Source organism: Hirundo rustica, chromosome 6 (genome assembly GCF_015227805.2).
Source record: "Hirundo rustica isolate bHirRus1 chromosome 6, bHirRus1.pri.v3, whole genome shotgun sequence".
Lineage (NCBI taxonomy): Eukaryota > Metazoa > Chordata > Aves > Passeriformes > Hirundinidae > Hirundo > Hirundo rustica.
Window position 1 is genome coordinate 15564612 of NC_053455.1, and position 12608 is coordinate 15577219.

General features: G+C 37.4%; 1 protein-coding gene across 9 annotated transcripts in view; it reads right to left on the reverse strand.

Annotated features, from left to right (window-relative positions):
* Nucleotides 1-12608, reverse strand: part of UNC79 (unc-79 homolog, NALCN channel complex subunit) — a 115648-nt gene that overhangs the window by 89142 nt on the left and 13898 nt on the right. For 7 of the 9 annotated variants that reach the window (XM_040067869.2, XM_040067862.2, XM_040067865.2 and 4 more), the window contains 4 exons: nucleotides 8146-8450; nucleotides 4628-4798; nucleotides 1678-1770; nucleotides 334-389 (listed from right to left, as the gene is read on the reverse strand). In XM_040067869.2, the coding sequence (XP_039923803.1) occupies nucleotides 334-389; nucleotides 1678-1770; nucleotides 4628-4798; nucleotides 8146-8392 (567 nt within the window). In that variant the 5' untranslated portion in view covers nucleotides 8393-8450. Of the gene's footprint in view, nucleotides 1-333; nucleotides 390-1677; nucleotides 1771-4627; nucleotides 4799-8145; nucleotides 8451-12608 lie in introns of those variants that run through there. The other 2 variants (XM_040067866.2, XM_040067870.2) reach the window with 2 other exon arrangements.

The following is a 12608-nucleotide window of genomic DNA, read 5'->3' on the forward strand; positions in this document are numbered from 1 at the left end:
CAGAGTAGATTCAGACAATAACACCACAAACAGTTCTCATAAAAGTCCAGTCCCACATGAACTGAGAAGCCTGCTCATTATTAAAATTTCTGTTCATTAGAGCCACAACCACACAGTACTCAGGGAAACAGAGCTCTGTTCTATAAAACATGGAATTGCCTCTGTAAACTAAAAATTAGAGGGACCTTCCTCTCCAAAATCCAGAGGGAGGATTGGATGTAAAGATCATTTACAACTTCTTGGCATACAGTCAGTTCAATTTTCAAGCCATCTGTTTTTCATTACTACCCAAGCACAGTCATTTCCACAAAGGATATATGATCATAAACTTACTTTCCATACTTCTTGCTTATATTTCATAAGGCATTCCAATAACTGGCAGTGATACACTGAGAGAGAAAAGACAGTATAGACTTAATACAAACATGGAAACTCAGGTTACAAAAGTGACGTAATCAGTTGATTGGCTTTGCTTTGTCCATCCAAAACTCTATGCCTCATTCAAATATTTTTTTTTATTTTAAAGGGCTTGCTAAAGAATCAATGTCCTGAGAGTCATCACAAAATATAAAAAACTGAATATTAGTAACTTCTTTCTGTCAAAAAATGCAAGAAGATGATTACTATGAGGGTACAGCTTTTTGCGCAGCAATGGAGATCTTTTTCAAACACATCTAATTGAAAAATATCTGCTGATCCACTAAACCTTTGTCCCTCTGCCACAGTGTAAATGGGTATCTTGTCACTCATCTTGAGGCAACAATGGAAGTCACACGTAACAACATATTATTCCCACATACACCAAAGGCTGTAGGAGCCACTCTGTATCAAACATGAGAGCCGAGTGAAGTACTTTACATGTCTGACTTCCCAAAAACCACAGGGCGACATTTTTCTCCGATGGTTCGAACACAGAAATCACCAAAACCAAAGACAGAACATTTAATGAAAAAAACCCTGACTTCTGCAAGCAGCTTTTTAAAACGGTGTTCTGCTTTCATTTACCTGTGTGAAGCACATTAGGATGATGTGACACTCCTCACACAATGCAGTGGGGTTCCTCCACACACATTTTACCCATCCACATAAGAGAGGAGACAGTTGACAGCTGATGATCATGCAATGTAACTGCTCACTGGAGTTAAATATTGTTTCAATTTGGTTATGTGATCCCAATGGTTTCACAGGGACTGTGTGACTTTTGTTTAGATACTTGTAATTACATTTAACTTCATTATAATTCCATTAAGCCTGCAGACAGCATTACCTGTCTTCTTTAGAAAGACAGTACCAGTTGTGAATTCAGTGATATTTGAATCATAGTATAAGACAGTTACTATGAATTTCTGTAGTCAAGGTAAGTGGAACTTCTCTCCAACATTGGCATTAGATATATCAACACTATATTCTGATGTCAAACATGAGTAGATCAAAGTCTCCAATCCTGGGCCAACTCCTTTTTCTTCATCACAAAGAGATCTCTTATCTACATAATTATTATTTCCAGCATGATGTTCAGAAACCTCAGTTTTGACTAAAATAAATCATTTTTTTCATCCTGTGCTGGATAACAACACAGTTTTTTCCCATAATGAAAACTTTTCTGATTGTGTGTGACAATACCTCCTGACTGATAGTTTCAGAATGAATGATACCATGTTGCATGTTTTCACATACCTGGGTTTGATGTGTACTGCATTGCAATCATCAGCATTGATGATGCAGACAGATTGACATGTGCTGGAACACCTTCTCGTTTTGAAGATCCCACTTAAAAAAAAGGAAAAAATAAATAATTTTTCTATTGTAATATGAAAATCACATGAGAATGCATGTAACTGATTCCAACTCATGCAGATAAAATTCCCAAGGCGCCATGTCATGAAAACAAAAACCAAACAAATTAAAAAAAAAAATCTAAAAAATCTAGAAACACTCTTTATTGGGGGGTGAAGCACTTTTTCTGGTGGAAGAGAAAGATGGCTAGGTATTGATCCACGGAGCATGCACCCCGTTTTCCAGATCAGTGCAACTTCATCCCTAAAACTGCATCAACCAGTTGCCTTCTCAGGCCCTCTCCTTCAGAACCCACAGATTGGTCCAAATAACATCACTTGTACAGCCAAGGACCTAGGCGTTGGATTGTAGGAAGGGCAAGGAGGAACTGGAGTCAAGAACAAATGGAAAGCCTGATGCTGAGGTGTGCCAGGGAAGGGCTGGGGCTGGTGATAGCTGCCGGTGTATGGCACAGATTGCTTCTCAGGGAGCATCGGCTAAGAGCTCAAGTTACAGCTACATAGGAGAAACCCTGGTCCCATTGTTATGTGAACTGTGCTGAGATAATGATGAACAGCAGCACTGAGCATCTTTTACCTCAGTATCTTTTACCTCACACAGAAAGTGGCCAGAGTTCCTCCTGGTAACCCATGAAGTGGGTTACTATTAAATGGTATATATTTGTAAAAACCCTGCAGAACTTTCACATGGCAACGTGGCTTTGAAGGCAAGCTCCTACACAGAGATGCCACAAGCATCTTTCCACCCTCACAGCATTTTCCCAAGCCTGCCTGCCAGGACCCAAATACCAAGCATTTGGGATAGAAGCATAGAACTGTAGCTACCAGCTCAGTGAGCTGTTTTCATCCCTCCCATCTGGCTCTCCAACTGCTTAGACAATCTCTTGCATCCTCTCTTTTGGTTTGAATCAGAACTAAACACTAAGGGAGGAAAGGTTCTGCACTTGCCTTGCAAAGGAGCATATATAATTCCCAGCAGGGAAAGACAAGGAGACCAATTAAAAGAACACTCAAATAGAAACAAAGGAGGGAGAGAAAATGGAGAATTTCTCCCTGTCTGTTCTCCACATGACACAACATTACTATGGCTCTCTTCACTGCACTTCATTCATTTATTTTTGAATCTTATCTGCATAAATAAGTGCCCCAAATTATTACAGAAAGGTGTATTTTTTATGGATTTAAATTTAAAAAATACTTGATAGCTCTAACTGGGCAATTAAACATAGCCATCAGCAAAAAAGTAGGACGCTGTACTAGATTAGTAAATTTAAAAAGCAGCAGACTGGTTTCATACAGAAATCTCACCAAAACTGAGAGAGAAGAAAGCCAGCATGACAAATGCAAATGCAAGGATGCAATCTCTGTCAAGGGCAGTTGGGGAACAGCATCTATTTAAGTAAATCAAGGATTTGACTCATCAAATGCTTATTCTGAGGTATAGTTCTACAGATCTGAGGACAAAAAGGATAAATCTCAGCTCTTCTTTAACAGGTTACAGCAGTGGAAAAAGAAGTTGTTTAATGCAACATTCTGCTCCTAACCCAAAGAGGACCTACTGCACATACGTATGAAATACATCTTAGCAATTTTGATTTGCACACTGTCATTAGACATGTCAAAGTTAATAAAGAAAACCTCATTACAATGTATTGAAAATTAATATTTTACATGGAAAAACTGAGGTCCAAGATAGTTAGGGGACTTTTCCAAGATCATTGACTGGTCAAATCAGAAAATACAGGTGTTAAACTTGCATCAAATATTAATCTAAAAACACTGGACTATGGTTCTTTCAGCATCTTCTGCATGCTTAAATGACATTACTCTTGATCTCTGTACAAAAGTTGTTCATGTTCTTCCACAAAGTTCGGGAATATAGAGGCAAGGAGGAGACATTCTCACAAAACCACAGAATGGTTGATATTAAAAGGGACCTCTGGCGATCATCTTGGCCAATCCCTCTGCTCAAAGAAAGCCAACTAGAGCAGGTACCCAGGGCAAATGGTGTTTCGAGCATTTGCTAGGATGGAGAATCTGTAACTGCTCTGGCAAACTGCTCCAGTGTTTGGTCACACACAGTAAAAAGCTTGTTGGTTAAAACTGACCTAATACTGACCCTAGTGATTCTCTCTGCAGAAAATGGTTACGTTTCTCGTGACTGCTCAAGTCCTATCAAGCTTTTTCTCAGGTACATGGACAAGCATTCAGAACACACCTCAAATCCACACTGTGCAGGGACTACGAAGCTAAGTAGTCATGTGACAGAGGGGAAGTAAAAAAAAAAAAGAGGAAAAAAGGCAGGGACCATCAGATTCAGTGCTAACTCTTATGGATAGGAGACATTACAGGCACAGCTATTTAGTACAGAACTTAGAGAGAAAGTGCCAAGAAGACAGAGAGGGAGAAAATCAGAAATTCACCACAACGTCACCACACTGAGAAAAATCATACTTGTACATTCAGATATAGTCCAGATGCAAAAATTATGCATGTTGCTATTGCATCTATTATTTCAGGAGAAGTTTGCCCATTGATTCTGTATTCAAAACTCCCACTCCTGGCACTGAAAGTTCTGAATCTGAAAACAGTGATTTCTTAAATAAACGTCACACTTTAAATGAAGGAAGAATTCACACCAAAACACAGCATAACAAATAAATAAAAATTACAGAGCTATTTCCCTTTGAAAAATAGTCACATGAAATTATTTTATGTATGTAAGTAGATTGATGTTCCATTACAATTCTACGACAGATCAAATTTTGACTCGTACGGTCTGATGCCATTATGTGCCAAGACAAAACAACACTCGATTGAGTTCTACTTACATATAGCCATGGGCAGAAAAGATGTGCTGAGATACTCTATAATATCCTTGTGCAGAAATGGAGGAAAGGTAGCTAATGTTGAAATCATTGTATAGGGTAAAGTACTCAAAATATCATCACTGAGAAAAGGAAGTAAGCATGTAGTAGTGTAAAAAATTGATTGCCCAAGATCTGTTGAATAAAATGAAAGAAATATAGAATCATTACAATGAAAACGCAATTATGACTAGGTACTTGTTTACAAAACTAAAAAATAAATTATATTTCAATTCTAGCATTCCTCTCAAAGTAATTTAGGTAGCTAATCACTGTAGACAAGTGAGTTCACCCTCAATTTTTAAGTCCCTCCTAAATAGAGGGAAACAGCTGTTGAATACAACTCCAGAGAGTCTGAAGGGAATATCAAAGCTATAGCTTACAAAATAATCTGTTAAAATCAATGTTGATTTTAATCACACGGTGATTAATGTACAATGGCTTGAATTTAAGCAGAGATGTTACTAGGATCAGAATTTAAAATGCACATTGTATTGAAGGCCAGATTTTGCAAAAAGCATTCTAATCTTTATCAGTCATTTTAAAATAAGAAGTTTATCTTAATTACCCTCAAGAGTTCTGTAAAGTACCTCACATATATTGACTACAGGAAGTGTCACTGTGTTTTTCAAACCACATGTGATTAAACTACAGAGCTTGATCTCCAGGGAAACCATTGAAGCCAAAAGTGGCCAGAGCTTAAAAGGATAGGAATATTTATCAAGATTTTCAATACTTATTCTAATAAATCATATTGTAACTCTTTGGAAAGGATACTTAATAACTGTTCAACATTTTAAGATCCTAAGGGAAGGCATAGTTTATTGTGGCACTGTGGAATAATCTTCATACTCTCTCCCAAATGAGAGCTGGTGCCCCTAACCCTCTGACAAAAGTTGCAGCACTCAATGAACCCTGAGCATGAACCTGTACGACAATCCAAAGACATCAGAAGGCTTTCCTCCTGTGTTTGTTAATTATTCCCCGGTTTAAGTACATTACACAGGCCTTCAGTCTCACCTGTACAAACGGTGTGATTTAAAACTGTCTCTGTAAGGCGCAGAGAGATCTGCCGCTCATAGCGAAAATTAAAACTGGCACTCCATTTCAGTGGTTCTGGCCAGCATCCATGCAAGAGACTAACCAGATCCTAAATGCTGCAGAGTGCTTCTCTCTTGCAATACATATTCACCAGTTAATACAGCTTTTACAGCCTGATCGGGCCAAAGCTCAGGATTGCCTTGCGCAGCAGTTGTACTTACCAAACCACACGGATTGTTCTGAATAAAAAAATACGTATTTCTTTTAATTAATTACTAAGCTGAGGAAGAAATAAATCACAAGTGGTATTGCAAAATTTAATTCTCCGCACACAGAACCATATGAAACCACACAAAATAGCAAGCGATCTCCCCTTGCCCCAAGCATGAGTCAACCAAATTATTCCTGGCACATATTTATCTAAAATGTTCTTAAAAACCTGCAAGACACTTCACTCCTTCTCCTGTCAATTCATCCTAATGCCTAATCATCTTTATCATATAAAGATCTTTTTTATTAAAAAAATTTCCAATGCTGCTGTTTATGTGCATAACTTCCTATCCTGATCAACTGTAACCACAAATAGATTGGTTTAGTTTATTTCTCCTCACAGCAACCTTTACATATTTTCACATACAATCACATCTCCCTTCCATTTTTCTCTAAGCTAGATAAACCAATTTTTTTTCTGGTTTCCTCTCACTGTTCACAATTTCTAGACCTCAAGTCATTCTTGTTCTTTTCCTGGACTCTTCACAAACAGTACATGTTTTTCTTGAAGCTAGATGGACAAATCTGAAAATTTTACTCCAGATGAGGCTTTGCTAGGGCTGTTAAAATAATAAACATAATGCTATGGGTGTCTCATATGTAAAAAAAAATGTTTATACATTGATAGAATATTATTTATATGTTGGTGAATTATAGTCTTCTCTGATCTACTGTTAGCAACCAGAGCTCTCTGCAATACAGCTTCCAAGCCAGTATTGCCTCTATTTTCTTTAATTTCTCTCTTAAGCATAGTATTCTACATTTCTCCTTTGGAGATGCTTCAAAAAAGAATGCAACTTGCCACAATGACTTCAGTCACATATCTGTCACACAAAGCACATGCTAGCAACACCTTGATAACACTTGTAAATCCAAATTCTATCAGCTACATAAAAAAATTAAAATATCTAGTAACACTAGATGCAGCACAGACTTCTGTAAGATTTCCCACTAGTATACCCTTCCAGCTGCCAAGCCACTGGTAATTACTCCTAGATTATTTTCTTCACTCAAGTGGGGACCATGTCCCAGGATTACCTACTAGAATGTAAAGTGACACAGCAACAAAAATGTGACTAGGGACAGGAAAACCACACAAGGAGAGCCATTGTGTTGGCATGGAAAAAAAAAAAAAAAAGTTTGCCCAATGTTATTTGTTCTTTACAGGTCTCCGGTGATTGTTAATTATCACCATGTTATCTATTTAGGAAAAGACTTCTTTGATAATTAACTCCATTTCTAAGAATTGAAGCCAACAAGTCTGCATCTTGCTATGGGCCTTGCTTTTGCAAGATCATACCATTTCCTAAAGCAGCAGTCTTGCATTCAAACATACTGCTGCCAGCTCAAAGGGAATTCAGCACTTAGCAGAAACAACTTTCCTCCTGAAGAATTTCAACAGCATTATCAGATAGACAACCATCTTCCTATACTGATCTATATAAGTAATACAGCATGATACCACAGTGGAAATTAATATTGGCTAATACATAGGGAGAATGCTGGGCCACTGAATCCCAGTATGGAAAGGTTAACAGATTAACAAGGCAGACAGATGCAGAGCAGAACTTGAGGAAAACAATACAAACACAACACAGCCACAAAAACCACTTGCAGCTAATTTAAAATATAAGACAACATTGTTTTCCTCTGAGTCAGACAGAGATGCTGGTATCTTTTCTACACAGGAGTATTTTAAAGCCATCTCAAAGCACAATTACTGTGGTTTTTTCTCCAATGTGTAGAGATGGACCTTCACCAGAACACTCAATCTGTGTATTTGTTATAGGCCAGATACACATTTCCAAGCTCTTTGTGCGCTTTTAAGAGACCCAACCCAAAAAGACAGTCTGAAGTTATCCCAGCAGATTCAAGTTAAAAATCTGGGTATTTTTACACCCATCTGTCTAATTTTTGTAACATATCGTTGTATTTTAGTTACATACCACCAGCACATCACTAAAAATCAGACAACCTCAGAATTCAAACCCAAATCCACATTCAGCAAAAAAAATTCCTTTATTTAAGAAGGTCAGACAGAACACTTGGATACAAACGCATCCCAGGAGATTTGAAATCCAGATCCAGGTCAGTTTAGGCCCATCTCTTCTACTGGATATATGCATCACTCATGGATTCACAGCACTGGAATCATTCAAGGGCCTGCTTACCATGTTGCCCATGTTGTAGCAAGGGAACTAGATCCAGTAGTGTCACCAGTGTCACGTAAAGTCCTTGATAGTCCAAGGATGGGTAGTCTGATAACTGAGCATCGCGACTTTGCTGGCCACGTTCAGATGGAGCATCTCGCAGGACGCTGTAAAGGAGGGAGCGAGTAACAGTAGGGTTGATGGAACTGACCTGTGGTCTTAGAGATGGGGTGAGTGGGAATGGCACAGGAAAAAGACACATGGTCATGGGCACTGTCAAATTGGAGGCATCTTGATTCTCCTTCTTCCCTGTGCGGGACAAAATGCTGTTGGGGGGACAAAGAAAAAAAAGAGACAACAAAGACACAAAGAACAGCACATTACATTGAAATGACACTATAAAACAAATAATAAAAGACCAGATACGTCCCACATAAGATGCAATCACTACCGAAACCAGCATGTCTACAAATCTAGCAACCGTTTACTTCCATGCTTCAAGATAAGAGAATTAGAAATTGGCATCTAGGAAAATTTCATTGCATCTCATGTGTTATCTGGTTCATAAGGAGCAAAAATATAAAAATGCATGTTTCAGTGCCCTACCCATGTTTCACAGTTAAGAAAAATTCTAAGACTTATAAGTGTTTAGCTGTGTCAAAACAGGCTGGTATTTTGCTCTGAGATTCTGAGGATTTTGAGAGCTTTATTTTTTCCCCCCTATAATCTTTTGAGCCAACTGACTGAAAACATGCAAAATATAGGTGTGGCACTTGCAGAAACATGTTTTAGCAAAGAATAAACATGTGTGTTTGTTAAGATAGTCTTAAAAATCACATGTTTATTGCATTAAAATAATGTCTGTATGTATTTTATGATACTGTTTCATGACCACTCACTCAGTATCATTTGAGATAATGAAGTTTAAACAGGCACATGGATTTAGAAATAATATAATATTTCTAAAATGTTAACTAAACTACATTTGGAAAAGTCATAAAATAATATATAGTAGATGGTCTTTAGCATATGTTTGTGAGCTAATGATAATGGTTGTTTATGTGTGTTTTTAATTCTGCCCATGTTTAGGGAGGAAACATTTTGCTTTATGAATACAAACACTCCTTGGGTAAATAGTTACCTTCAAAAATCTAAGGGCTAAGCAAGCAAGACCAATTATGTAACTGCAGATCAGACAGTATGTTACCATACACTCCTGCTGTTACTTACGTTATTATTCAACAAAACTCACTATAAACTAAAGGAGAGATAATTTCAAAAAATAAAAAGAATTTAGTGGGAATCAAAATAGAGGCTATACGTCAACCAGCTTGTTATGTAGTTTTAAAATTGTTGCAAACATGGTTGTAAACATGGTAATCTAATTTATTTTTAAAAAAGATAAACCCCACTATTTTAAATAGAAATAAATTGTCACTTAAGCAGTGTTATATTTTAGTTATCAAGCAATTATGGGGATAGTTCATAATCTCCATATGTGCCTATGAAATATAATATACCTTTTAAATATATGAACCCACACACAATGGTTTTTGTTTGTTTGTTTGTTTCCTTTTTAAAGCACCTTTTGCACCTCTCAGTCATTGGGATTTCCAAAAGCACTTGCTGTTGGTTTAACTCTGTTCCCACAGTCAGTGCTAAAACTTAAAAGACAAGTCAATGGCACTAAGATTTCCACTGACTCGTGTAGAGCAGAATTATATCAAGAGAGAGAGCACTTCTGGAAACCTCTCTTCTCTTTAACAGTACAGAAATCCCTACCATAAAATCACCTCAGCAAATCTTACCTCCAAGTCAATTCAACAATTTACACAAGTAAGCCAAACCCTTGCTAAGGTGCCATAAATATAAAACACTTTTACAAAAACAGATCTTTGCCAAGTGGCTACTATCCCAAGGCTACTTGGCTACTATTACATCACCCTTGCAGTCAGAGATGACAGACACAGTCTGTCTTATGAAACTCCTTCTTTTTTTTCTTTTTTTTTTTTTATCGTGCCTCACATATTTGGCAGATTATTTTGGTTTCTGTTACCCAATGTCCAGTAAAATAAACATAATCGCTCTCACAGCGGTGTTTACGAAATTGTATCAGAACATCACCTAAGATCTAGTATGACTTTAAAAACCAATTATCAGAGTGCTGATTCCTTTTAATTTGCTTGATGTTCATTTGCCATATTTTTCAGCTTATGTTTAGACATATGAAGGTGCTACACTATATTCCTTTCTTGTCTACTGACAGATAATACCAATCAGCCATCTCTTTACTTGCCAAAACATCACTCCAACAGCATTTATTTCCAGAAAGGATATTAATTTATTTTTTTTTACACTGAGCTATGGGCCCATCTCTGGATTAGATGCCGAAGGACACTTACTGTATTTTGATCAGGGCTTCCTTTTGTTTAACAGTAATAAGACTAGATCTAAATTCCAGCTGGAACCACACCAAATTTAAAACAACAAATTAAATTTGTTTAAAAAAACAAATTAAAGAATCCAAAAATTTCATGTCCAGGCTTTTGCCTGACCTGTGTTTTTAAAAGGCAATAAACAGAGGAGTCAAAAACTGAAAATCTAGGAAGTCCCTTAAGACCAAGATACAATGACTGCAGTTTGCTTCTGGTTCAATGCAAACCAAGTACTGAGAATTTGGAGTATCTGCAAATCATAACTCCATACTGAATTTACTCCATACTGAACTTGCTCTGCAATAAGGGGCAAAGCTACCAAGGCTTATTTCAAGATGTGTATATCTTTGCTGCAGATCTATCCCAAAATTAGTGCCTTCTTGGAAAGGTTTCCTAAAATGCCTACAAGTGAAATTGCATCTCACCAAGGCAGCAAAACAAGCTTGACCATTAATTAGCCACCAAGGCATTTATAACTATGCCTCACAATAAGTACTTTACTTAGAAATACATATGGAGAATTTTCTTCAGGAAAGTGTGAAGGAATAAGCTTTTCTGCAAGGTGTTTATTAAGCCTTAGATCATTCCTCAAATGAGGGAGAAATCACTGAAAATGAGTAGGGCATGAAACAAATTCATGCTGTAATGTAAAGAAATGCTTTGCCCAAAGAGAAAATTAAAGAAGAACTAAATGAATCAATGTGTTATGCATTGTGTATGGTGATTTTATGTGATGTTTGTTATAGAAATAAGGAATTTATTTTTTTCAGTCATTCCACATCAGTTCCCCCCACCCCTGAGTTTGTAATTTATGAAGGCTGCATACAGAGCAAAGGAGCAAATTATCTCTTGTGCAATCCATCTTTTGCCAGCAAAATGACACACATATGAATGTGATTCAAAACAGTGGGCATGGCCCACTGAAAAGAACACAGTCAGCGTGTCCATAATATGGAAAGGTAAAAGCATAATCAACAGTAAAATCTACTATAAAACCCAATCATTATGTGGAATTTCTCTGACTATTCCTTCATTATTTCTATGACTATACATCCTCACCAAGAATTGTTTGTCCCTAACAGCCCAAATTGATTGCATATGCTCTGTGTAAAGCTAGAAAGATTATTCTCCACCATGTACTTCTATCATTGATGTTAACCCTTGTGCAATGGAGTCTCAGTGTAGGAGGCAGAAAGGAGACTCAGCCTGCATAATATTCAAAGGAATTTTTGAACATGCTCTTCAGAAAGGTTCTTAGCCAGTCTGTTTAGTTTTAGGATAAATCTTGCAGAGATCTGCACACAGTGGGTGGGAGTTTCCTTCTTTCCATCTGCCACACTAAATACAGGGTGTGTTGTTTTGGTTTTTTATCCATCTCTTTTCTTAGTATCAGCAAGTGTATAAACTTATACTGGTTCAACCATAGCACTCAGCCTTTGACCCACAGCTCAAACTCCCCAGTTACAGGGATTTAGAATGTGAATTTGACCTTGCTGAGTATCAGAACTCAGTCCACTTAAGTTTAGATCCAAGCCCTGGCATTAATTTCTCATATCCTTTCAGTTCTGAGGCTGATCAGATCCCAGATCATGAAGGACAAAGCCATTTGTGTATCAGATGAGTATCACTTCTGCCCCATGGGGTTCAGCATTATCAAGAGGGTTTTGGTTCAGTCCCATTCTGAACATGAAATAAAACAAATGGAGTTCCTCGACTGTGCAACAGCTACCCTGACTTCTGATCTGCTCTCATAGTTGCTAAGTAGAAAACTTTTTCAGTAAGGCCAAGAACTGCTCCTGGAGTGTGAAGAATTTATCAACAGGTCAGGTCAGCTGTACTGTTTAGAAAGAAGAAGACCACAGCGTGCTGTAAAGATGCTTTCTTTAAGCAGCACATTCTAAATCTAAATTCTTAAACTATCCTGACCCAGTGAACTTCTGACCAAAAAGAAACATACCTCATTATAGCACTTGCTAGTTACAGCTAAAAGAGAAAACATTCAGAATCAAGTCCAACTTTCTTGCTTTAACAGCTTAAAGGCTCACAGTA